Source organism: Anastrepha ludens, chromosome 3 (genome assembly GCF_028408465.1).
Source record: "Anastrepha ludens isolate Willacy chromosome 3, idAnaLude1.1, whole genome shotgun sequence".
NCBI lineage: Eukaryota > Metazoa > Arthropoda > Insecta > Diptera > Tephritidae > Anastrepha > Anastrepha ludens.
In genome coordinates, this window is record NC_071499.1 from 131,321,510 (window position 1) to 131,346,739 (window position 25,230).

Sequence of the window (25,230 nt, forward strand, 5' to 3'; positions counted from 1 at the left end):
GGGTAAAAGTACGGTAATTTCAAAGGAAAGTGGAAATAAGAAACAATTTAACATATCGCCTCTATGCTTACTTCATTACAACAACATAACATATTATATATGTACATTGCTTAAGCGGTTAGAGCAGCAGTAACAATGCAACTAGAACCAATGTGCGTCGGCAACCAACCAAGCAGGAAGGCAATAACGACCGATGTCGGCTATTCATCGTTGTTTTACATCACTGTCATTATTATGCCTGTAGTTGTTGTTGCTGTAAGACTGGACACAGTTATCGCTTATCGACAAACATTGAATGCTACATCTGTAGCGTAAAGGCGCCGCGAAACAACAACACCACGATAGCCATGTGTGAATGAGTAGAGAAAACGCGCAGCTGCTGCTGAACGACAACGGCGTTAGCGCTTGGTTTCTGCTTCGCCAGCTACTTACTCACATACACGATTGTCGTTGTGTTATTGGTATTGTAGCAAACACACGGTTGTAGTATTACCTGCTGCTCGCACGTAGTCGTCTGCTTTGATCGTTGAGGTCGTGCGGGTTTTTTCCATGAGCTGTTTAGATTTTGGCTGTCGCTGGCAATAACCGATTACAATGAACGTAATTTTTTGGATCTGTTCATATGGTCATATTTTATGCACCCACTGTATATACATATTTGCGTGTATACGCTGCGCTGGTATATGTATGTATTTTTTTGGAATTAGGAGTTATCGATTGTGTATGCGGCACTTAAATTGGGTGAACAGTTGAAATCTGGTCTTTTGAGAAATTGAGTAAAGAAAAGGTCGAAACAGTCACTGTTCGGTGCACAGTTCACTAGACGTTCCCATTTGCTTGTGGAATGTTTCAACGCTGCATTGCAACCCTGAAACGAAATGTTCACGAATTGTGTGGCGAACGGCCGAATGCAGCCGAATCTTGGTGTGTGAGTGATTTCATACGAACTTGGAACAAATAGACGCGCTTGGCAGCAGTAAAGTATAAGAAGAACACTCAGCAATACACATGCTAAAGTTGCCACATAACTAATACGAAAATGCCCATGTTTAGGTTTGTAAATTTCCAAAACGTAACAAACTTGGTTAATGGGCATAAAACGTGAGCATCTTTTGAGCATTTGCCACCGTTTAATTAAGAGTTAGCAATGAAACTCTTTTCCTTGTCGTTAATACTTTAATATGTCAATTGTACGTTGTCTATTGCAGCCCTTACGCCTTCGTGTGTATATTTAATTGGTAGTGGTATTTGAAAAAGAGCCTCAAGATTCACACTGAGTGACCAAATAATTAACCCTAACTCATTTTCAAGGGTACCGACTTCATGATACTCAACCTAATGAAGTTTCTTCGTTTTACGTTCTACCTCGTGAAGCTTCAGAATCATACGCCAATCTTGACAAGCGTCTAAATGCCGGCGTCATTGAGTTCCAACCAATCTCCAACTAAGTAGTAGTCAACTCAGCAACTAAAATAATTACACGAGCGTCGTTGCATGTATAAAAGTCTAGCTAAGCAGCAAAAAATTAGTTGTCGAACGAAATTTGTCAGTGATAGTTTTCAAAATATTCTAAAATTGCTCGTTTAGATAATGCCACACAATTGCAGAAGTATTTAGTGCCCAGGGCAATCGGAAAGAGCTCGAGCACTTAGACTTCTTTGTCTCAAATTGAACGAGCGGCAGAATTTATCAATAGACCGAGTAGACTGAAGGCGTATCACATTCTCATGGCAGGCGGTTCCACGTAGCGGAAGGGGTTTCCCGACCAAGGGTCACCGCCCCAGTAAACAAGCCATGTCTAGCGCGCAGAGCATCTCCCCTCACAGGCGCTGTTGAGGGGCCACCGATTACGTTGACCTGTGCAGGGCAAAGACAGCACTTGGGACAAAGACCAAGAAATGTTGCTGGCGACATTTAAAGCAATAGACGCGTCGGTTCTAAATTACGCCATACCTATGAAACTTCCGTGCTTGATAGAGTCTGAGCCACTCCGCAGGCGAGTCAGAACAGACATTAAACGAAATTCATAGCGAATCTTATACTACCTTCCTAAATTTCCACACACCAACGAATTAACCGAGATATCTGAGTTCTTTCCTAACAACCCCGAACCGGGAAGTGTAGTGGGATCAAATCTTATATGTAGAGCTAGGCTAGAGATCCTTATTTCCCATAGCAAGCATAATTTGATTGGGAACACCGCTCACTTTTTCGCATATCTATCCCACGCACTTGATACCTGAATCGCTTTGAACTCAACCAAAGGAATTCACAATTTCTCGGAGGACTATGACTAGATAAAATGGATGAATACATAAAAAATTTGGTAGTAAAACGCTTTTAGAGGATTCTGTTTAGTTTTAGAGGATTCTTCAGGTGGCATCCTTATTTTTAACATAAGCAAATAAGCAGGCAGGGAAGCAAATCGCGAACTAAAAAATCATCGGTCAGGCAGCAACGTTGTCGACAACGACGAGTTTAGGCTACCCAAAGCACAACGGCACGGCAACGATAACGTCTACCAACCGGGCACAGCGCAACACGGTCGTATATAGCAATACGAAAAGCAAACATACACACACACTTATACATACACTAGCGTGAGCACAGTGAACGCGCAGTCTGTCGCTGAAATAAAAGAAAAGCGAGGCGACAACGAAGTGAACCACAAAAGGGAAATGAAGATAAAACGAGGAAAAAAATTCTGTCGATTTTTGTTCGTCGCTGGCGTAAACTGAAAAACTTGAAATTGAATCGAAAATAAATTTGTAGTCGGTGGTGTAAAGGAGGTGATTTTGACGATTTAGTGAAGTTTTTCAATTGCAAAGGAATCACTTTTGACGTATTTTGAATTGAGGTGAGTGCAGAACTTTGTTTTTGAAAGAAGTTGTGTCTTTTTACTCTTTAAAATTAAATTAGTTGGATATGTAATATGGTAATGAAAGTGTGTGAGTTATGAAAAAAAGTCTTGAGCTGGGCTTCAAGAGTGAACATGACTTCGTTATATTGTTTCTAGAGCAGGACTAGTCGTGAACATTAAAACATGGTGTAAAGCGAAGCCATACACCAAAAATTGCTGCATAATTGTGGAAAGCAGTTAACAGCAGCCAGAAGAAAAATCTTTTTTTTTATATGTATATATGTATGTATATACGTATATAATTAGTTGTTGAATAAATAAATATTCGTAGGATCTATCTAAATCGGCAGGGGATTGACCAGTGGGCTCACAATATTTATTACAATCATCTTCTCCACAGCCATTACGACTCATCCACCACCACAAATAACGTTGTCATTATCACTACCACAACTGCGAGTGTGGTACCAATACCAGCAACTAGCAACCACCAGTGTAACCACTGCTGTGCTAACCAACATTGCCATCGATCGATCCATCTGCCAACAATAGCGATAGTAGCGGAAGAAATAGCAACGGGTATATACATTTTGAAGAATATTCGTTCGAGAACGTCAACGTGATCGTCACCATAAACGCAGCAGCTGTTTTCGATATGACAACCAACAAGGACACTGCGTCGTTCTTCGAGAATGGCACTACGCATCAATTCGAATATTGCTACAAACTTTACCCACAAGTGCTGAAGCTAAAAGCAGAAAAGCGCAATAAAAAACCACAAGAGCTTATACGTTTGGACGAATGGTATCAAAATGAGTTACCGAAATTGATAAAAGCACGAGGGAAGGATGCACATATGGTATATGATGAGCTGGTGCAGACCATGAAATGGAAACAGTCGCGTGGAAAATTTTATCCGCAACTTTCGTACCTGGTGAAGGTAAATACCCCGCGCGCTGTTATGCAGGAAACAAAGAAGGCTTTCCGTAAGCTGCCTAATCTCGAACAGGCCATTACGGCACTGTCAAATCTAAAAGGAGTCGGCACTACCATGGCATCAGCGCTTTTGGCAGCTGCTGCACCTGACTCGGCACCATTCATGGCTGATGAGTGCCTCATGGCCATTCCAGGTGTGTAATGATTTTTTTTATCATACATATGCACATAAACTCCTATAAAATATGCATAGGTATATAAATTTACTAGAAAAACTAATTTACATACATATTTCGCTTATATAAATAATATGGAATAATAAACTATTATTTTTGCTTAATTTTCTTTATTTATTTTTCAAATTTTAGAGATCGAGGGTATCGATTATACTACCAAGGAGTACCTCAATTTTGTTCAGCACATATATACTACTGTCGAACGCCTGAATGTTGAGGCTGGCGGTGAAACTCCGTTTTGGTCGCCACATCGAGTAGAATTGGCACTGTGGGCACACTATGTAGCCAATGATTTGAGTCCGGAGCTTTTGGATGAAATGCCCGGGCCAGGTGCTGGTGGTGGTGCCAATATTAATGGTAGCACAGTAAAGGTGGCAGCACATGCAGCCGAAGTTCTTAGTGGTGAAGCTGAGGATACCAACGATGGCGAAGAAGAGAGCTTAGGTGCAGGTGGATAGAAAAGCGATTAAGTATGTTTACCATCTCATTGACTTTTACAACTTTCTTTTAGCTGAAAATAACCACAATAACGATGCACCCGTCATTACGACAGCGACCACTTCCTTGCAGGATGGCGATTCTAACTTCGTTTCAAATGACTCCACCTCACAAGAGCCCAATATCGATGAGAACACCACCCAGACCACAGCTACAACTTCAACCGATGATGGCGAAGTAGGTACACCACTCGCTTCAGATTCAGAAAGCAATTTGGAGGCACCAGAAAAGGCTAAACTTAAACATAATAGCAGCAGCAGCAATAATCCAAACACAAATAGTAACAGTGAGATTGTAGGCATCGGCCACAGCGACATCAGACAGAAAGATGTGGTTGCTGCGGTAGTAGGAAATGAAAATAGAAATGGGAATGGTAATGGTACTTTAGTGTCTTTGGGTGCACCTGGTAGTGATGGAGAAAACAGCAGTTGCCTGCGTTCCACAGGCATTGAAGATGCTAGTGAGGAAGACGACGTTGACGCTGAGGATGATAGCAGCAACAGTAATAGTCGCCACATTGGCCAGAGCCACAAGTCAATAACGCCCCTGTTTGGTGGTAACTTGAACGATGGTACAAATTACACCACGACCAACGCCAGCGATTCCAATAATGATTCCACGCTTAGCAGTGCCGCCGGAGGTGTTGTGGCGCAGAAGCGAACATTACAATGTAACGAAGGTGGTAGCGAAGTCGATGGAATAGCGGAGGAAGCACACAGTCAACCAGAGCTGAAGAAAATTCGGAGTGAATAAGTTAGAAAAAAAAGTTAAAAACGCAGGAAAAAGTTTACGTATAAACTAAAGGGAATAGGCGGTTTAACTAGAGCGTAATTAAAAGGTAAAATATATAGAGAGCGACGCGAGATCCGGTGGGCAGGTTAAAAGACACATACATACCTAACAACAATAACAATACATATAATATACCGCAGAAGAAGGTGTCGGAACAGCGTGTGTAGCATTGCAGGATCACATTCATTCTTTATCATTAAGTAAAATTTTTACGGATAACATCTTAACAAAGAAAATAAAAAAATACTAGAATGTAACAAGAGAGTATGTAGAAGAAAAGTGGTTGAATGAAAAATGCAAAGGAAAATATTACAGAGCGTTAAACGTCAAATCGCAATAAGTACCATTCATACAAATGTTAAAGTAGAGCCCAAACATGCAGCGTTAAAAAAATGCTGCCATGTACTAGTAACAAATGCCTTGAACCCACTCATTGAACAAAACACACACAGCACAGATACAACGTAATAGATACAGCGTTTTCTGGCTGGCCTAACGCTTAACTTCCAGCTCCAGGATGAGCAACTGCTGCCGTCTGCTTTTTTTTTTCATTTTGCTGTACGCTTTTAATTTCCTTTTAATTCACTTTTTATTCTTGTTTTGTATTTTGTACTTTTTTCTTTGCACTGTTCGAACTATTTTTCAACAAATAAGGAGAAAGCAAAATTAGCATTTTCCTGAAAATAAAATTATAAGTTAGTTTAATAACAATTTCTACATAGTTTATAATTAAAGAATATTTATTTCTGCATTTTTGTCCCATAAAAGAAAGATTCAATTCAAAAGAGAATATCTTATTAAAGAACTAGCGAAAATCATTACGTACATTTTTATTAGTTTACTCTTAATGTAAAACGAAAGTAAGAAAATATGTTTTACACAAAGCATTAAAAATCGAAGTTGAGACGAAATGTGAGTAAACGGCAAAAAGTATAACGGTAAAATTATTGAGATAACGCATTGAAAAGTCATAACGCGAAATTATAATTATTAAAATAATAATAAAAAACAAAAACACAAAAAAAAACAGTAAGTAATGCGAATTATTTTTAATTAATTAGTAATGTAATGCATACTACTTTAAAACAAATTAGAATGCCACACACACACATATATATATGCAAACATACATACATACATCCTACCACCATATTAAAAATACATTTACTAAAGATAATTTTACTACCACAATAAACAATGAGTAAAAATTTAAAAATCCAATAAAAATTCAATATAATTGGGTATATACGAACATATCGCTAATGTGCTGTATGAGTGTCAAAATGTAAGTATGTAAAAGTAAAGTCATATTTCCATCTAATGAGTTACAGTAATTGGTATCGCCATGCACTTTTACACACCACAAAGATACTGTTTTATCTACATACTTATCTAGGAAAAAAAAATGTTTTCCGATTTTGACACTTGCAGCAAATGAGCGTTAAGAATATTGGCAAAAATTTGTATTTTTGGTGTTAAAACATTTTTCATATATTACAAATTACGATGCATTTGATACGCACCACCGTACATCTCTGGGATGACGTAAAGAAATGTCAATGAGATTCCATTTAATGAAAGTCTAATATGCCGTTGGTGGTCGTTTAAGACACTAATTAGGTTTTTGATTGCAAACATTTCTCTCGCAGGCATTCTTTTTTATTTAAGCCTAATACAAGGATAATAAAAATAGTCGAATATGAGAAGTGATCAACAAATTGCACTACTACCTTAAATAGAAAGAAAAATATAAAATACAAATTGAAAATTTTTACAATAGCGCATTTACAATACTATAGAGAGCAAACTACATACAATTATAGCAACAAAAACCAATATTATTAATTAAAAGAAGTAAATCGAAAAAAAACTTAATTTTAGGTACATATAGTTATAGTAATATGAATATACATATATAATATTAAAGAAGGAGAAACATTCAAAAATACAATAAAATAAATTTAAAAGTATAAAAAATATAGGTAATACAATTTTTGTAGTAAAAAATCAAAGAGCAGCAGATAAATTGTAGCATTAATAAAATAAGAAAAGCAGGGCTGATGTTTAACAAGGCAAGGTTTGGTCATTCGAGATAAAAGTGAACCTGAGGGCAGGTGATCACAACATTTGATGAACGACGTCGAGGATACGAAGTAAAATGTGTAATTGCAACAGCAACGGTATATAAACAAACAAATGATATATGAAGTAATATTAACAAATAAACACATTAAAAGGAACTTTTAATCAAATTTGCTTTGCAACTGGGAGCGGGTGTCCAACGGGTAGTTTTTTTGTTTTTAGAAAGGAAGTAAATACAATGCCGTGGTTACTGTTGTTGTTGTTATATTATCTAGAATCTCCATAAATACTTGCGACTGTGACTATTGGCCAGCTGTCGGAGTCCTGTACTTGAGTACTTCACTGAGGCATTTTGACTGCTTACCATAAGAACAACAGTGAAATCGACAACGGCTGTTTCGATGTTTTGGGAATGGGTCGTTATATCAGTTCATAGCTAGCCAACAACAAGTTTTCGACATTGATTACTTCCAATCGCAATTCTGCAGAAAGAAAACTAAAAATATTTTAAGAGGATATTCAGCGCACAAAAGTGGTTTGAAAATGAATGAAATGAGTTATTTCCTTGACAGTGGAAGTTTTAGATTTTTCCAACACTACGGTAAAAATGTTTATCAGTTTAACATTAGAATTGTTTGCATAAAAAGGCGTTTTCCGCTTCAGCAGCATTTGGAAATTGGAGCATTCGTTAACGTTCTTCTTGTTTACTCGCTGCCTTAGTTTTTCGTTATGCCAAACATCGTAAATACTATCCACTGTTTTACTATTTTAATATTTACATACGTTCTATGGTTGTATTGCTTTTGCAGAAAAAAGGTCCCTTGACACCTTTCAAGTGACAATCCCTTAACTAACTTTCGCTAAAGAACAGTGTGTTAAATACCTCCATAAGCAACTAAGTTGCATACATAAAATTTCAAAATGTCTTAAATATGTGTTTAATTTTTCAATTTGACATTTATTTTATCAATTTAGATATTCACTTTCGTATATATGTACATACATAATATAAATATAACGCCACTTTCAAAATGGCCAAACACGACTCCCATCGGCTTATGGCCGATTACATGCAAGTAAATAAAATGTAAAGAAATAGAAGCATATTTATGGGTATGTGCGTGTGTGCTGAAGCCGGCAAAACATCGACATGGTAGCTGAAGCACTGAAGGATGAAATAATGCGAAGGCAGGTAGCAATTTCAATGCTGTTGCCATACAGCGTCGACTTTTGTTCGTATCCGGCAACGCTCAACTTCGACGCGGAATGTATAAACAGAACTAAAGTAGAAGATGGAAAAGAAGATTTGTAAATTAGTTATCGCAAAACAAGTAATCATAATTTAGATACGAGCAAACGTACGTAGTGTACAAAGCGAACGAATAATATAGAATGCAGAAAGGAAAAGGAAACAACCCCTAGTCCAGAGAACGTTGAGCAAATGTTAGGCATTCTCTGCCCCGGCATTTAAGTTGTATTTGTATTTTTTTATGGCTTAATTTTGTTTTATTTTTGTTTTTATGGCAAGCCGAAATAGGCATAAAGTATGTGATAGAAAAATCGCTGGTAACATGTACATATATATTCATATACATCTGTATTAATGTAAGGTTGTTTTTACATCTATGCAATCTGCATTTTTAATGACTGCCCCTGTTTGAGGTATTTCTACTGCAGCCATTAGTCTACATACCTGGTACGTTTCAAGGTAAACATGGGTAAAATATAACTAAAATAAGTATTTCTGGCAATCCCGTCCATGAGTCGAAAAAGAAGATTTTTCGCTGATGTACTGTCGAAATTTTATGGCATTCTGACAAATAGAAACGGACTTATTGAGTCTGAAGTGCTTATTTATGCCATTGGCATGAAAATGATAATGTTGTTGCTTTAACGACTTTAATATTCCATACAAATGTTTGGGGAGTTCTGTTGCAGTGAAAGTTCTTGGCCGGATATAAATTCGTTTACTTTCGGTAGAACCGGCTGTAACGGAAACTCTGAAACTGATCGCTGAATAGTTTTGGTGATGTGTTGAACCAAATTGAAATTATATCATGAAAATTCAAAAATTTGTGCAGTTATAAGAATGATCAGTTTTTTTGTCGAAAAGTCTCATGTATTTAGCAAATGACCTTGAGTCGTTCGAATTATTCTCAAAACAGAAATTCAATATTCAGATATTTTTTTAAGAACTTTTTTTGATATATCTTTTTCTCCTTTACTTTGCAGATAATATACCTACTTTGCTTGTTATTAAGACGTAGCCGTTGAAGGAAGAGTAATCGGTTCATACTTCCAGTAAAACCTGACGAGTACCAACTTGTAGTTTACTTGGCAACTCTCCGATTGAGTGAAATCTTATTAGCAAATGCAGCATTTCCTCGGCCAGCTACAAGCGAACTATTAACCTGATACTAAATTCACGCTATTGCGACGGCCAATACTAGCGCGAGCTATTCAGTGAATGCCGTGAGTCGAGAATGTGTCAATTGAGAATGTGTCGTTTTTGAGTGCGCATCACATGGCGTAGTAGGAATATTTAGAAAATATCTGTTAGTAAATTTGCTGCTGCAGCACAATTGTACCTCAAGAATCAAGAAAAAAGCAAAACGCAAATTCAAATAAAAAAAAATAAATGTAAGCAGGTTGTGGTGTTGATAAAAAAACAAGTTAATAAATATAATGTAGTTTTAATATCTATATAAATGAAATCGAAAATGTTTCGTGTCGGGGAATAGAAGAAAAAATTAAAGCGAGAGAAAAACGAAAACTTTTTGCTTTGCGTTGGTGATTTGGAGAAGGAAATACACTTTGCGGTAAAGCAGCCGCTGTTGTTTTTGGCTCTGCTACCTCGCAAGCTACTCACATACTATAGCAGCCAGCTGGCTGAGCAGAACGCACATTCACATACCACATACATATGTATGTTTATGGATATTACAATGGCAATACATCTGCCTTGTGTACGCCAGCTGTCAAAGAAGCGCCCACAAAGCACTCGGCTCTCACCAATAAGTGCCCTGCTCTTTGCACTCAAATACGCTCATTAAATGTAGGAGTAGTTTTTTTTGTTTTTTATTTGGGGCAGTTGTTAGTTTCATTTTATTTACATTTTTGTTGTTGAACTTATGCACACATGTATGTTTGTACATATGTTCGTACGTAAATATGAGAATTTGACAGTGGTTTGCTAAATGATGCGCGCCATTAATAAATAAAATATATTTGGAATTCCAACAGAAATCTGGTATGAAAAAGATTAAAATTTGATTGTGCAATAAAAAATTGGCTGGCTGATAAAAAAGGCAAAAAAAAAATATTAAAAATAAATAAGTTCTGTTGCCGTTGAAGTATCAAAATAAATATGCAGAATATTTGCGATATTTTGTCGATGTAGATTTTACGTGACCAATCAGTGATACTCGTATTCTCACATTTTTTACCATATAAATTCATTTTGTTTTTGTTTTATTTCTCTTTTTTTTGCTGCTCGCTCGGTTCAAATAAATTTTATTAAAACGCAAAACAACCAGTGAGCTTAGTGCGTGATTTAGTTCACCGCACTTAAGGCGTGTAATTGTATTAGCTTTGTTATTGTAGTAAGCGTTGATTATAATCCATAATACATAGTGAAGGGAGAATCTAGAAAAAAAAAAATCAAAGGAGGTTAGTAACAAACCTGTGGACTTGTAACAAATCTAGAATGAGAATTCAAAATTGCGCCTTCCCAGTACGGAAAGTAAACATAGTAGCGGCTTTAGGAAGGCGTCAACTTCTGTATTCCCACATCGTGGCAATAAATAATGTGCGAGTAGAATGTAATTATCTTTAACGCCCCCATTAAAACCCATTTCGTGAGCCCATTATTTTCTACTTGAATGCTATTAATAAATAGTTGTTCTTCATTAAATGATAAAAGCATATTCCCCACGGCGAAATGGCAGCACATTTGACAGCAATTTTCAATATTTTTTTAACGTTCATAATTTTTGTATAAAAGTATAAGCTAATTGTCTAATAAAAACCATGTATCCAAATTTTATTTAAACTTTACAAACTTTTCATCACAATTCTACGGCTTTTAATTAGAATTTCTCGAAAAATGTGCATAGTACATAGTTAAAGGAAAAAAAAAAAAAAATCAGGAAAAATCACAAGGAGCTTTCATCAAAGTTAAAAACAGTGAGGAATTGGTTTTTCATGTATCTAGTGGACTTGCGTGATAGTCAGCTATTTGGCTCAATCAATAAAGGATAACCATATTCTAATTTCTTTAATGAAATGTTGTTGTTGTTGTAGCAGCATAATACAACTATTACGGAAATAATTTCCAAATAGAAAAAAAAATCAAACCTAAAAAATATTTGTGGTTTTCTTGTACAAATAGTATTCTGAGTTTTTGCATAGCATCGAACATCCAAAGTTAAATCAAGTGAACTCATTATTTGGAAAATTTGCTATTCGTGCTTCTGTAATAAGGAGAACGTTATGGAACTAAAAAAAAATACCTGCATTAATTGATTTGCTTAAAAATATTTTTCTGTTAAAATTTACATAACTCACTTTTCCACTCCCCTAACAATAATCACAACTATTTGTTAAGGAGCCTACTATCTAGTTTAGAAAATTCTCGCTCCTAATCTATTACATGTTTTATTAATTTATTAAATTTTTTTAGCTCAAAATATCTACTACCTCTTCATGGATCTGACGAACTTCAGTGACGAGTGCAGCAGTTGTTGTTAGTGCGGCATTCGATGCATTCCCTCACCTTTACTACCAACTGAAATACGTTCATACATACTTACGTACATATATCATATAATTTGTAGTTGCCATCAAAGTTTAAATCACTGCATCAGCAGCGTAGGATTCGCTTTTCATTTACGGCCTAAAAAGTTCAACTAATAAAAATTTCAACCAAATGTCCTTATTTCGACAATTTTTTGGTTCAACCTCAAACTCATGGATACGCGCCCTCATTATCTTCGTACTCACCTGGGCGCTGCTCGTTTACGTCTTTGTCAATAAGCTGAGTACGCAATCGAATACGGATTTGGATACGATTACAGCGAAACGCATCAATCAGGCGCTACAGCTGCTCGAATACTCAAAGCAACGGAATGAGGAATTGCGGCAGATGATCGAGAAGTTATCGAGGTGAGTGAAATAGAGTGATAAATCGGGGCCTGTTTTCTGGGATGGGATAGACGATGTCGACCGATAACTTTGAACTTTCACAACAACAACGAAAGCACTTCTCTTATGTATTAAAGAATGGTGAGGCTCGTTGCCCGGGTACTCTATGGAAGGAGTATTGATGTAAGGAGGAAGAACTTTCCAGTTGAACTTTTTGTCCTGGTTGAAACCGAAAAATGTAACTTTTTATCTATGCCAATTTGGTTCAAGTTACTACTGTATTATATTATATTATATTTTGAGTTCAATATATCAATACTTTTGGCTATTCTATTCTACTCTTTGCATCAATTCGCATAGTGCCACTGTATACGATTAACCCAATTACGTTTCGTGAAAGAGGTTTCTGCTGCTGCGAGAATTTTATTCAGCGCATATAAAGCTCGCGAGTCGAAATTTCGACTCACAAAGGAGTTTAGAATAAAACTTACGCTCGCGATTCAATTATAATATAAGGTCATCACGTATCTGCTGCCGATAGAGAACAGAAATTAATTCGGGGTAGGTAACAGATGTTTCTCAACGGAAAGAAATTATTTCTGTTGCCTGAAATTCTTTAAAAATTCTTTACCTACTGTCCTAAACCACAAGCATCATAATCCGCGAGTAAACTGCTGAAATAAAAATCCTCACAAGTCCGCCGAGAGCCCGGATAAATTCGTGACAAAACTGCCGTTCATGATATTAGTAATTAGCGCACAAATTTCAACTCAAGCAACACCAACTTTTGCTGCGAGGCTGGTTGAAGATGAGCGTAGGACAGAAAAGGTCATCTGTGAAATGACAAGCAATTCAATGTTCGTGCCGTTGAAACAGTCTAATGATGCAATTTTGTACAACGTGGAAGGTGAATACAATCGGACTCTTCTACTACAGCCGCACATGCGCCAATTGTGTGTGCATTAAGCAGCCACCTACTGCCCGTCTCACACAACTGCGTGCCACTTACGATTGCCTGCACTTTCGCTTGTGCGGCTCAACAACAAAAGATTTCCGTCACTACTCTGCGCTTGCGGTGGCTCAGTTGTCATTTTGGGGTCACAAACGTTCACTCATTGTGGGCAGTTAGGGCAATCAAGAGCAGGAGATTACAAGGGATCAAAGTGTAATTGTACCATGCAGTTCGCGTTGATTAATGCAATGAAGCTTAATGGTAATTAGGCGGGCAATGGCGTACCATTTGCTAAAAAGCATTTTTTCACGTTTTGAATAGGAAGCTAATTGCGCTTTCAAGCATTCGTCACACATTCTGCTAAATGTTACTAAATACATCCATATATACATACACACATGTTTACTCATATTTCTTTTCTGTTTTTTTTCTTTTCTCCTCTCTTAGCGACCAAATCGACAAACAATCAGCACAGCGTCTTATTGAAAAGTTGGAATTCAATTTGCAAAATTCCATAAATATACAAAATCAAGATGCAGCTTTGGCCGATTTTATGGGCGCCGGCGATGGTGATGCCAGAGATCCTTTCGGCGGTATGCAGGCTTCAAATGCGGGCGCTTACCGAGCTGCTGGCAGCGCACATGAGCCCAGCCTGGAGTATGAGCTGTTGCGCCGTCGCATACAGTCGAATATCGGTGAGATTTGGAACTACTTTAGCAGCGAGTTAGGCAAGCTGCGAAAGCGCGCTACGCCAACGCAGGCCGAATTGGCGCAAGACATCATTCAGGTGTTGCAGATGGGTGCCGAACACAAGCGCTCGCTTTTGAGCGACATGGAACGTCTGCGGCAGGTGGATGGCTATGAAGTGTGGCGCCAGCAGGAGGCGAGCGATTTGAGTGATTTGATGCAGCGTCGGCTGCACTACTTGCAGAATCCCAAGGATTGTGCAAATGCGCGCAAGCTGGTGTGTAAACTGAATAAGGTGAGTGTTGAGTTAGACATTTTTATATTCGTGTGTGCCTTGTTGAATATATAAATATATGTATATGTGTGCGTTACAGGGCTGTGGTTACGGTTGTCAGCTGCACCATGTGGTCTATTGCTTCATTGTAGCCTATGCAACGGAGCGCACCATGATATTGAAGTCACGTGGCTGGCGCTACCACAAAGGCGGTTGGGAGGAGGTTTTCCTACCTGTATCGGAGACCTGCCTAGAGGCGGATGCAGCGCACGCGAGCAACTGGCCAGGGCGGCATGATATGCCGGTATTGGTGCTGCCCATAATTGATTCGCTGATGCCGCGTCCTCCATTCTTGCCGCTCGCCATACCTGAGGACTTGGCACAGCGGCTTAAGCGGTTGCACGGCGATCCGATTGTCTGGTGGATCGGACAATTTCTGAAATACTTGCTGCGCCCGCAAAAAGGCACGCTGGAGTTCCTGGATTCGGGGCGTGGGAAATTGGGCTGGAAGAAGCCTATTGTGGGGTGGGTACGAATAACCAATTTAATAGGCAAAATTTTCAACAAAATTTCGTTTTCATTTCATGTTGCAGCGTTCATGTGCGCCGCACCGACAAAGTCGGTACCGAGGCTGCATTCCATCGCATTGAGGAGTACATGACGCACGTTGAAGACTACTTCCTCACATTGGAGATTAATGGCACTGTGGTACCACGCCGCATCTTCCTCGCTTCCGACGATGCGCGGGTCATCGAGGAGGCACGCAATAAATACCCCGATTATGAGATCATCGGCGATCCGGAGGTGGCGCGCATGGCCGCCGTCTCGACGCGCTACACCGACACTGCGCTCAACGGTATTATTCTCGACATACACCTGCTGTCACTGTCCGACTATCTGGTGTGCACATTTAGTTCGCAGGTCTGCCGCATGGCTTACGAAATAATGCAAACTCTATATCCGGATGCGGCGCATCGCTTTAAATCGCTGGACGATATCTACTACTATGGTGGCCAGAACTCGCACAATCGACAAGTCGTGATCGGCCACTCGGCGCGCAATCACGATGAAATCCACATGAGACCGGGCGATTTGGTAGGCGTGGCTGGCAATCATTGGGACGGCTACTCGAAAGGCAAGAATACGCGCACAAATCAAGTGGGACTCTTCCCCTCGTTCAAGGTGATCGACAAGGTGGAGACCATTAAGCTGCCACTCTACGAGCAGGTGCAGCAAGGTCGGGTGTGAATGTGGACGGAGCGCGTTGCGCACACAATGCTGTGAGCGTTGCGTTGCTGCCATCAAATGCGTATAAATATATATTTTTTATGCAAATAGGGGTTTGTATGTATGTATGTATGTATTTTTAGTTTAATTTGGTAAACATAAGTTTTTAGTGCTGTGCAATAATATTCTGCTAGATGCTAGATTTCAGTCAATAACTATAAGCACAACATGAAATTTCATGTAAAGTAATACGTATGTGAATATATATTTTTATATGATATTTGGTAGCGTAGCCAAGTGTAGGCAAACGCTGACTTTTGAGTTTTTTGTTTTGTATATTTTTTTAATTTATGTTTTGACCGATAGAAAGCTGCACAAATCTTTGGATTACATTTTTGTACCGCATTTTTATTGCAGATCATTTTCTCTTTATTTTTGATGTCGTTTAAAATCGAATAAATTAATTATTAGGTAGTTATAAGCACCTACGAGTAAATAACACCAAATTGATTACACTTTTGTAAAAAAAATGTTTACTTGAGCTAAACAACTGATATTAAATGTAACAACAGGAAATAGTAAGAAGGAGATGCTTCTAAGGAACTCAATCAGCTGAAGGATGTCCAAAATTATTTGACATAACTAATTATTTATTGGTCAAATAATAAACGGCTGAGTGAAGAGCGTGCTACAGCTTGGTGAATCCGAAATTAAACACAAAACTAAATATAGCCATTCAAACCAGCTGGGTTTATGGAGCGAGAACTTCAGCAGCATTCCAACAGCCACTTAATTTTGTGGAAAAATATTTTATTTTATGCCGTTCCAACGAAAACCACAGTACCAATTCAGTTGTACAAATAATAAACAATAAAAATCTATTAAATACATTTCGTTACACTCTTAGCCTACGATTTGTATGGCAAGCAAGCGATGTTTTGGTTAAGAATAGAATATGAATTCAGGTTGACATTAAAAATATAATTTTTTGACATTTTTCCACGCTGTAAGCTGCCCAAGTGTTTACACTATCGTAGCAATATTTCATTTTCTTTACTTGTAATGCACAGTGCGCTGGACGGCGAACAAAGTAGCTTAAAAATGTACTCTTGTTGCTAAGACCAGATAATAAATAAGAACTATTATAAAGTAATGGAAAAAATATGAACATATCGTTATTATTTATCGTCAAAGATCTGCGTAGCTCAAAAATCATTATTTGGAGTCTAACAAGGTTTTTTTGTTTTTAACTGTACTTCTTTAAGTGTTAATAAAAAAGAGGTTGTCTGTAAAGTCGGTTTACTGACGATAGTTTAACGTGACAACGTCATAAGAAAATATTGATGGAATGGTTGCAATTTTCAAAACAAAATTTTAATTTGATTTGTTTGATAGATATAATATTTTGTATGGATATAGAGGAGGAGGTAAATGGAATTGCAATGGAATAGGTCAAGTTACGTTTACACAAACGTGAAAAATGACGAAACATTTATCAAATTCATGAAAGATATCTTCAATTTCGATTGTGCATCAGACGTTAATAAGTCAACAACACTAAGAGGCACCATCATCGATTTGCCTTTTTCAAGACATTTTACACTCGAAACACTCCCTTTCATTTCCTAGTTTTTCTATCATCGTCCTATTCTCAACAGAGAAGTGGTTCATTACCATGCACACAGGAAGAAGGCATATGCAAATACAAGTATGTGAATTTATATACAAATGCGCATATACATACATATATATGCTCACTCAAGTAGGAGAGAGCCAGATGTCGAACGTTGCCGAACGCGGGGGCCGATTGTGCTCTTTGTCGTTCGTTCCGCGCTCTTGCTTGCAGTTCAAGCACATTAGGGGTATATTCAGAAACGCATTATAAATGCGCAGTAATTGCAGCGCTGGCAGCACTGCCAATGTGACAAGTGTTGCAATTGATAGATTGGCAGTATTAAAATTTTTCCTGCAAATAATGCGCGACGTTTGATACAAAAATGGCGTTTTGGAACGCGATGCATTTGCAGTACTGCCATATTTGCATTTCTGAACGCATTGCCAACACTGCAAAAGTACGTTGCGCATTATAATGCGTTATTGAATATACCCTAGCTTACATTTGCTTGCGTACGGAATAGATTCGTATATTTGATATGTCCATATGACTTGTATGCATCTTTACATATAGATTTGTTCTTTTTGAAAATTGCGCGAAATTGTATATGTATATGCATGTTTATATACATATATTAGTATACAACATATCTTATAAGGTATGTGGTAAATATTACCATACATTTTTTCCTTCATATATAATAAAAAAATTAATAATAATAACATTAAAACAACAGGTATTATTAACAAACTTGGTTTTATTTTAAATTCTTCAAGTAAATCAAATAAATAATAATCAATAAGAAGGCATATGCAAATACAAATACGTGAATTTATATATGTACATGTGCGCATATACATACATATATACGCTCACTTAAGTAGGAGAGATCAAGATGTGGAACGTTGCCGTTCGTTTGCTTTGTTTGCTTTGTCGTTCGTTCCGCGCTTTCGCTTGCAGTTCATTCAATGCAATGAGGTAACGGCAATGAGCAAGGTAACTACATATGAGCAAGGTAACACTAATGAGCAAGGTAACGACACATTTTTTCGTGCGTGCAGCCTGTTAAATCGAATTATAAGACGTTATCACGTCAAAAATAAAAAAATGTAAAAGTGGGAAAGTAATAAAATTTGAAAGTTAACATTGAGCTAATATATCAAGTAAAACTCAGTTGAAAAGTTAAATTTGTGATTTTACAATTTAAACCTTACTCGTGATAAGGGCTATGTTCAGAAACGCATTATAATGCGCAGTACTTGCAGCGCTGGCAGCATTGTCAATGTGACAATTCATGCAACTGATAGATTTGTTGAAAAATTGCAAATAGATTTGTTGCATTTATGAACGCGCTGTGCAGTAAAATGGAATTGTTACCAAGTTTGGTCATGGACGATGTATGTGAGGAAAAAACCGATAGTCTTTTATTAAATTTAAGAAAAAAAACCGTGTAAAGCTTAAAAGAAGGACATATCTTGTCAAAAGTTTAATATCAGTCGGACTCTGAGCAGTAATTTTATCTCCGATGTACTAAAGTAATCACTAAAACCAAGAAAAGTATAATAAAATAAAGTTTAAATATCGTATTTTTCATCAATTTTTGTATTAAAAGCTAAAATAAATAATTAAATACCCACTTTTCATCAGACATTGTACTAGCGTATTTATTGGCAGTGTGAAAATTTTTGCTGCAAATAATGCATGACTTTTGATACAAAAATGACGTTTAAGAACGCGTTGCATTTGCAGTACTGCCATATTTGCATTTTTGAACGCACTGCACACTCTGAAATGGTATGTTGCGCATTATAATGCGTTGTTGAACATACCCAAGTTTGCATGAAAATGGAAACACAATTTAGACCGCATAAACGTGCGATTTTTTGACGTGATAACGTCTTATAATTCGATTTAACAGGCTGCACGCACGAAAAAATGTGTCGTTACCTTGCTCATTAGTGTTACCTTGCTCATTTGTCGTTACCTTGCGCATTTGTCGTTACCTTGCTCATTTGTCGTTAATTTGCTTATTCGCCGTTGCCTTGCTCATTTGTCGTTACCTTGCTCATTGTCGTTACCTTGAATGAACTGCAAGCGAAAGCGCGGAACGAACGATAAAGCAAACAAAGCAAACGAACGGCAACGTTCGACACCTTGTCTCTCCTACTTAAGTGAGCGTATATATGTATGTATATGCGCATATGTACATTTATAAATTCACGTATTTGTATTTGCATATGCCTTCTTATAGATTATTATTAATTTGATTTACTTGAAGAATTTAAAATAAAACCAAGTTTGTTAATAATACCTGCTGTTTTAATGTTATTATTAGTTTTTGACGTGATAACGTCTTATAATTCTATGTAGCCGGCTTCACGCACCAAAAAATGCGTCGTTACCTTGCTTGAACAGCATGCTATGTTATGTTATGTTCTGTTATGTTATTTATGTTATGTTATGTTATGTTAAAGTATATTATGTTATGTTAATGTTACCTCATTCTCTATATCCATACAAAATATCTATTTATCAAACAAATAAAATTAAAATTTTCTTTTGAAAAATGCAACCATTCAATCAGTATTTTCTAATGACATTATCACGTTAAACTATCATCAGTAAACCGACTTTACAGACAACCTCTTTTTTAGTACACAATGAAGTTTGAAGTGCTTTTCGTAATAAATAAAAATAAATGTTCTGGAATTATTTGAAGTTATAACAACAAAGAAGCAAAACAGTTGAAATTTACAAGTTATTAAAACCTTCGACAAACCTATTTCAGTATTTTTTGAAACACACTAGAAAATAACTTTTATTCAATCCAAAGTAAAAAATGTGTAAAAATAATACAAAATTAAGAATCAATTTACTTTTGCTCGATATGACCACCTTTTGCCTTGACTATGATCTTGAGACGGTCCAGAAATGAATCGCAAGCTGCCCGAATGAGACTTGCGGGTATTTTCAGCGCATCAAGACTAATAAATCTTTTAGTTCGGACCTTGCTCTCCAAAATGGCCCAAAGGGAATAATCCATCGGATTCGCGTGTGGTTAATTTGGGAGCCTTTGTGTGGACGTTATGTTGTTTTTTTAGTCATTCTTGGTTCACTCGAGCTTAGTGAGACAGTTCCGAGTCCTGTTGAAACGTTCATGCTCTTCCATCGAAATGTTTGTCTGCCCTTGGCTTCAAAGAAATCTCCAGGACACTTTCCCGATAACATTTTGCATTTATCTTGACGCCAGGCTAGATGAAAACGATTGGACAGCGCTCATCTGCGGTTACAGCGGCCAAAACCATTACCTGTGGAGGGTGCTGCCTTGTAGTGGCCAATCGATGACTCAAATTCTCATATGAACGGTCGGTCAAATAAACCCTATATATATATTTTACAGTTTTTCTTTATATATATGTGGCGTTGCCGTTACTTGGCTTCCTGAATTTAACGGAATCAGCTGTAATAGTAGAGTTGTTTACATTTTTGGGCATACAAATAACTGTTCTCTTTTTATTCTATTTATTTTCTATTATCTTCATTAAAATTCATGTTTCCCATTAAAAAGTCTCTTAGTCTCTTCTACATACAATTACGCTACGGCAAAATTCCACAAATTTTTCCTGCCAAGGCCACAGTACTTGCTGCATCGGCGTTTGCTTTACCATCCTAAATTATGTCAAAACCAACTTTATTTGATGCTGTTGTGGTTTCAGTCGTACCCGAATTAAATACATACAAGACGTTTCGACGGCATTCCTTCAAGTGTCAGGAACGTTGAGTTTTAATTTTTGTTTATGTGACATTTTAGAAAAAAAAAAACTCGTATAACTTGGGGAACACTTTTTATAAAATAGAACTTTAGGAGTCAAAAGTAAGTCCGCCTTTTAAATAAATATATTCAAAAGGTGTTGCCTCTTTTACTTTTATTTGTCATTCTACATATCTCAATGGGTGCATTGCACCTATAGTTTTTTCTACGGTTTTTTCATATGACATCCAAAGTGCTTAGTTATGTCGAAAGTTAACTCAAGGTCCTACAAACGCAGTCGTCTCAATTACGCTACTACTTGCCACTGCCTGTATTCCACTCGCAGCGCTTTTAGATCCGTCTCTTTGATTAGTTTGTGAAACGTAAAAGAGAGTAAGATTTAAGCTTTCAAAACTATTCACACTAATAAAAGGGCCAGATTGATCGGCTAACAGCTTCCAAGGCTCCTGGGTGCACGTGTCGAATTGGTGGTCAAGTTTTGGATGCGTTGTAGCATATTTTTCTTGTATACTCCTGTGTCTTCCCAAAGGCCCGCAGTGTTGAGTTTCCAAATTTCCTTCCTCAAACCAACCAAAAGCGAAGGGATATCAGCTGGAAACCGTTAAATCAGTCACATGAACGCTGTGAATATTTTATATAACTAATGTAGCACATACCTCATCCCCTTGTGTTCTGTTGTCGACTTGTCTTGCCACACTACACTACGAAATGTGCAAAATAAGGTGCGACTATATCAAAAAGAATGTTGATGCATGTCTTTAGTAGACTCGCGTCTTCTTTATACTCTGCTCAGTTTTACAGACCCTCAAATCTTTCCTTTACGCCCATATTATTGATGAAACTGTATAGTGTGAAAGAAAATTTGGCAATCTGAAAGAGAGAGAGAGTGTTTAATGGCTCGTTTTCTATTACATATACTGCTTCACGAACACCCTAACTCACTCCGACAAAGGTGGTCAGGTTGATGGGGATCAGCTTGCCGGCCAAAAGCTCCATTGGCTTCTGTGTGTGCTGTGTGAAGACCACTAACATTTTGCGAAACTTCTCATTCTGCTCCATCCAATTGCCATGAAAGATCGTATTGGCCAGTCGATTGCTATCATCCAACAAGCTTTGTCCATAATAGCACAGCGGGTAGACTTCCATGAGTAGGGCAACAACGTATGCTAAATGTCCGACACGCGCTGAGTTGTCGACCGCAAAAATCATTATATTGAGCAGAGTGCAACCAACCATCAGCGAAGTGGTCATGAACTGTAGGAAATAAGTGGTGGAGATAATCGGATGTACAATGTCGAAGAGCCTGGAGCAATGAAAAGCGCGTTTAGGAATACTTTTATATCGAAAAGAGAAACATTTTCACTCACTTCAGCAGTGATTTGTGATCTTTGATGCACATTTTAAGGTCTTCGTAGTTCTCTTCCGGAGTGCGTTCCGGCTTCGTCCCCAGCTTCTGTATGCGCATGAGCAGTGTCTTCATGTGTGCGCGCATTATACAAACATAAATCGGTGCATACGAATCAGTAATCGCCTCCTCGGCACACAGTCCATCCATGAGTATGAATTCCCAGAGCGCGGCCCATACGAACTCCCACTTAGAGTTGCGCCAATCCACCACCGGATTATACAGGTTGTAGGGCGGGCGCCCTTTCAATGCGGCGCCCAAAAAGGTGCTTGTCGAGTAAATTAAATTGCAAATTAAAATTAGCACCAAAACACGATTTCCCTGACGTACAACTTTGCGCAGCACTTCGATTTCATCCTCATCCTTACAGCGCGCATCTAGTTCGGTCATTATGGCTTCGCAAGCGCGCAATTTAGGTAGTTTAAATGCCATGACCAATAGTTTGACACCACCGACGACAGAAGCAATGCCCACCTGTACCGAAGTCAGCAAGTTGCCGATCTTAATGGTCGAGTAGTCCAGTGTAAAATAGGATAGCGCGAAAGCGGTCGGTAAGTAGAAAGTAATGAGACCTAGCGGCAGAATCGCATAAATACAATAGAGAAACTTATGCTTCTCAGGCATTAGTACACCAAGTGCCATGAAAGATCGAAAGAGATATGTGAGACCATCCTTCGAATGGATGTCGTGCATGGCGCCATAAGAACGCTCTTTATGCTCTTCAAGCGTCTTGTTATTGTCAGGCGTACGAGTGGCCCTCTCGAACTGTACGCGTATCCGTTGGGCATTGCTCATTGGAGCCTCAGCAGGCGGTCGTTCCTCCACAACAGTGGGTGCTTTTGTGGCAGCACCTGAACAAAGCAGCTGCTTCAGTTGGGGTTTTGGAAAGTTGCTCATCTTGGGGACTTGTTGCTGAAAAATGTGTTTGACGAGTATTAGGGGTGTAATTAATTATATAAACGCCAGCTAATAGCAGATATGCTATAAAATATCCCATCCCACTGGCCTAAACTAATCTAAAGAGGTAATAACACACGCGTTCACAAATATATATAAAAATGTTTATTTGTATAAGTATACAGCGCTATGCACGGTGAATATAAAACCGGAAATTTGGTTGCCTTCACTCCAGCCCCATGCGTTCCCTTATGCCCATTTTCTTGATCAGCGTATACAGGGAGAATGAGAATTTCGCTATCTGTATTGGCGAATGCTTATTAACCCTACGAATAGCCCACGTTTTTACATACTCACACTCAGAAAACTGCCCAGCGTTATGGGAAATATTTTGCCCGCATTCAGCTCCATAACGCGCTGGGTGCGCTGCATAAAGAAAACCATCATTTTCCTGAAGCGCGCATCCTGTTCGATCCAATTGGAGTGGAAAATCTGCTGTGACAAGCGTTCACTATCGTCCATGAGGCATTGGGCATAGTAGCAAAGAGGAAAGATCTCAACCACCACGGCCAATATATAGAAACAGGAGGCGATCTGTGCCGAAAGCTGGTCGGCGAATATGAACATATTAATGAGTGTTGCACTGAGTATGCTAGCCGTGATCATGAATTGTATGAAAATCGTCACGGAAATTATAGGTGCTACGATGTTGTAGAGCCTGAAAAAATAGGAAGTTATAGAGTTCGCGATTGACGCCTGTAGACTTACCCCAAAAGGTTCTTGTGATCTATAATACAAAGCTTCAGTTCTTCCAAATTCTCCTCCACACTCGTTTCCGCATTCGTGGCCAACTTCTTGATGCGCATCAATAAAATATTCATATGAGTTCGCAGTATACAAACATAAATAACCGCATAGGAGTCATCCACCACCTGCTGAAAACAGGCCACATCCATGAGCGCAAATTCAATTAGTGAAGCTACTATGAATTCCAGCTTTGACTTGCGCCAATTAAAAAACGGATTATACAGCGCGTAGGGCGGTCGTCCGAAGAATACTGAGCCGAGAAATGTGCTCGTCGCATAACTCCAATATGACATGGCAAAGAGCACTAAGAAACGATTACCCTGTCGCACAATCTTACGCAGTTCCAAAATTTCGTCCTCATCACGACAACGCGCATCCAAACGATCCATAAAAGCATTAGCGGTACGTAATTTCGGCAGCAGAAAAGCCATGACTACAATTTTCACCGAACAACCAATCACATTGATGGCCACCTGAATGGAGGTGAGCAGGCTGCTGGGCACCAAGTCTGCAGCGGACATCGTGGCATAGCTGAAGACGAACGACAGTGGCAGCCAAATGGTAACTAGCGCATGTGGAATGAGTGAGTAGAGTGCGTAGAGCCACTTGTGGCGGGCAGGCATGTAGATGCCGAGCACGCGAAAACCGTTGAAGAGGTACTTTGTCGCATGCACGGTGCGCACTGGTGGAACATCAGAGGCGCCTTTTGACGGCGTGGCTGGTGGAAAAGCGCTGCTGATGAAGGTGTGTGGAAGAACGTACTGTGACTAGGTGGTTACTTACATGATAGGTGGCTGTTGGTTGGAGCGTCTGCCATTGCTGCTTACGTGGAGGCGACTCTGACTGATAGCAAGCTCGTTGGCGCATGTTCGAGTATTTATAGCAAAATTTGCGAGTGGCCTAGGAAACTTTGGCGGAGTGAATGACTTTCGAAAGTTTACAAGTTTAGGAAAAGCAAAAGAGTTTGGGGCGGTCAAAAATGGTATACGGTGGGGGTGCGTTCAATGCACAGCGAAAATTAAATTTAGTTATTTTTATGTTTTCTTGT

The 25,230-nt window shown here is 38.4% G+C and overlaps 4 protein-coding genes across 9 annotated transcripts; 2 read left to right on the forward strand and 2 right to left on the reverse strand.

Annotated features, from left to right (window-relative positions):
- The first annotated feature begins 2,446 nt into the window (after positions 1-2,446).
- On the forward strand, positions 2,447-6,149 carry LOC128859302 (uncharacterized). Of its 3 annotated transcripts, none has more exons than XM_054096183.1 (4): positions 2,447-2,857; positions 3,261-3,990; positions 4,165-4,476; positions 4,544-6,149. In XM_054096183.1, exons 2-4 carry the CDS (start codon positions 3,516-3,518, stop codon positions 5,281-5,283), a joined length of 1,527 nt encoding a protein of 508 aa, XP_053952158.1. In that variant the 5' UTR covers positions 2,447-2,857; positions 3,261-3,515; the 3' UTR covers positions 5,284-6,149. The 3 variants fall into 3 exon arrangements, with proteins under 3 accessions (XP_053952158.1, XP_053952157.1, XP_053952156.1); XM_054096182.1 differs by having other exon boundaries at positions 2,448-2,857; positions 3,192-3,990; positions 4,165-4,482; XM_054096181.1 differs by having other exon boundaries at positions 2,448-2,857; positions 4,165-4,482.
- A 3,487-nt stretch (positions 6,150-9,636) lies between these two features.
- Positions 9,637-16,847, forward strand: LOC128859301 (alpha-(1,6)-fucosyltransferase). 4 transcript variants are annotated; one of them, XM_054096177.1, is made up of 5 exons: positions 9,637-10,044; positions 12,086-12,567; positions 13,946-14,480; positions 14,560-14,984; positions 15,053-16,847. In XM_054096177.1, the coding sequence occupies exons 2-5, from the start codon at positions 12,332-12,334 to the stop codon at positions 15,705-15,707; spliced, it is 1,851 nt and encodes a 616-aa protein (XP_053952152.1). In that variant the 5' UTR covers positions 9,637-10,044; positions 12,086-12,331; the 3' UTR covers positions 15,708-16,847. The 4 variants fall into 4 exon arrangements, with proteins under 4 accessions (XP_053952152.1, XP_053952154.1, XP_053952153.1 ...); XM_054096179.1 differs by lacking the exon at positions 9,637-10,044 and adding an exon at positions 10,596-10,654; XM_054096178.1 differs by lacking the exon at positions 9,637-10,044 and adding an exon at positions 10,692-11,073.
- A 4,377-nt stretch (positions 16,848-21,224) lies between these two features.
- On the reverse strand, positions 21,225-23,576 carry LOC128859304 (odorant receptor 7a-like). Its single transcript, XM_054096187.1, has 4 exons — positions 22,441-23,576; positions 22,016-22,376; positions 21,730-21,943; positions 21,225-21,664 (listed from the first exon to the last, which is right to left on the reverse strand). Exons 1-3 carry the CDS (start codon positions 23,373-23,375, stop codon positions 21,869-21,871), a joined length of 1,371 nt encoding a protein of 456 aa, XP_053952162.1. The 5' UTR covers positions 23,376-23,576; the 3' UTR covers positions 21,225-21,664; positions 21,730-21,868.
- Positions 23,577-23,601: 25 nt separating this feature from the next.
- Positions 23,602-24,841, reverse strand: LOC128859305 (odorant receptor 7a-like). Its single transcript, XM_054096188.1, has 3 exons — positions 24,144-24,841; positions 23,733-24,093; positions 23,602-23,676 (listed from the first exon to the last, which is right to left on the reverse strand). Exons 1-3 carry the CDS (start codon positions 24,803-24,805, stop codon positions 23,602-23,604), a joined length of 1,098 nt encoding a protein of 365 aa, XP_053952163.1. The 5' UTR covers positions 24,806-24,841.
- Positions 24,842-25,230: the final 389 nt, after the last annotated feature.

Bases quoted from the DNA above. Each gene is read 5' to 3' on its own strand.
- LOC128859302 (XM_054096182.1), top strand. From the start codon at position 3,516: ATGACAACCAACAAGGACACTGCGTCGTTCTTCGAGAATGGCACTACG. The intron at 3,991-4,164 runs GTGTGTAATGAT...TTCAAATTTTAG, and splicing joins GTGCCTCATGGCCATTCCAG to AGATCGAGGGTATCGATTAT. The intron at 4,483-4,543 runs GTGGATAGAAAA...ACTTTCTTTTAG, and splicing joins AGAAGAGAGCTTAGGTGCAG to CTGAAAATAACCACAATAAC.
- LOC128859301 (XM_054096177.1), top strand. From the start codon at position 12,332: ATGTCCTTATTTCGACAATTTTTTGGTTCAACCTCAAACTCATGGATA. The intron at 12,568-13,945 runs GTGAGTGAAATA...CTCCTCTCTTAG, and splicing joins ATGATCGAGAAGTTATCGAG to CGACCAAATCGACAAACAAT. The intron at 14,985-15,052 runs GTGGGTACGAAT...TTCATGTTGCAG, and splicing joins TGGAAGAAGCCTATTGTGGG to CGTTCATGTGCGCCGCACCG.
- LOC128859304 (XM_054096187.1), bottom strand. From the start codon at position 23,375: ATGAGCAACTTTCCAAAACCCCAACTGAAGCAGCTGCTTTGTTCAGGT. The intron at 22,377-22,440 runs GTGAGTGAAAAT...TCATTGCTCCAG, and splicing joins GATCACAAATCACTGCTGAA to GCTCTTCGACATTGTACATC. The intron at 21,944-22,015 runs GTGAGTTAGGGT...TCTCTCTTTCAG, and splicing joins ACCTGACCACCTTTGTCGGA to ATTGCCAAATTTTCTTTCAC.
- LOC128859305 (XM_054096188.1), bottom strand. From the start codon at position 24,805: ATGCCTGCCCGCCACAAGTGGCTCTACGCACTCTACTCACTCATTCCA. The intron at 24,094-24,143 runs GTAAGTCTACAG...CTATTTTTTCAG, and splicing joins GATCACAAGAACCTTTTGGG to GCTCTACAACATCGTAGCAC. The intron at 23,677-23,732 runs GTGAGTATGTAA...TCGCCAATACAG, and splicing joins CGCTGGGCAGTTTTCTGAGT to ATAGCGAAATTCTCATTCTC.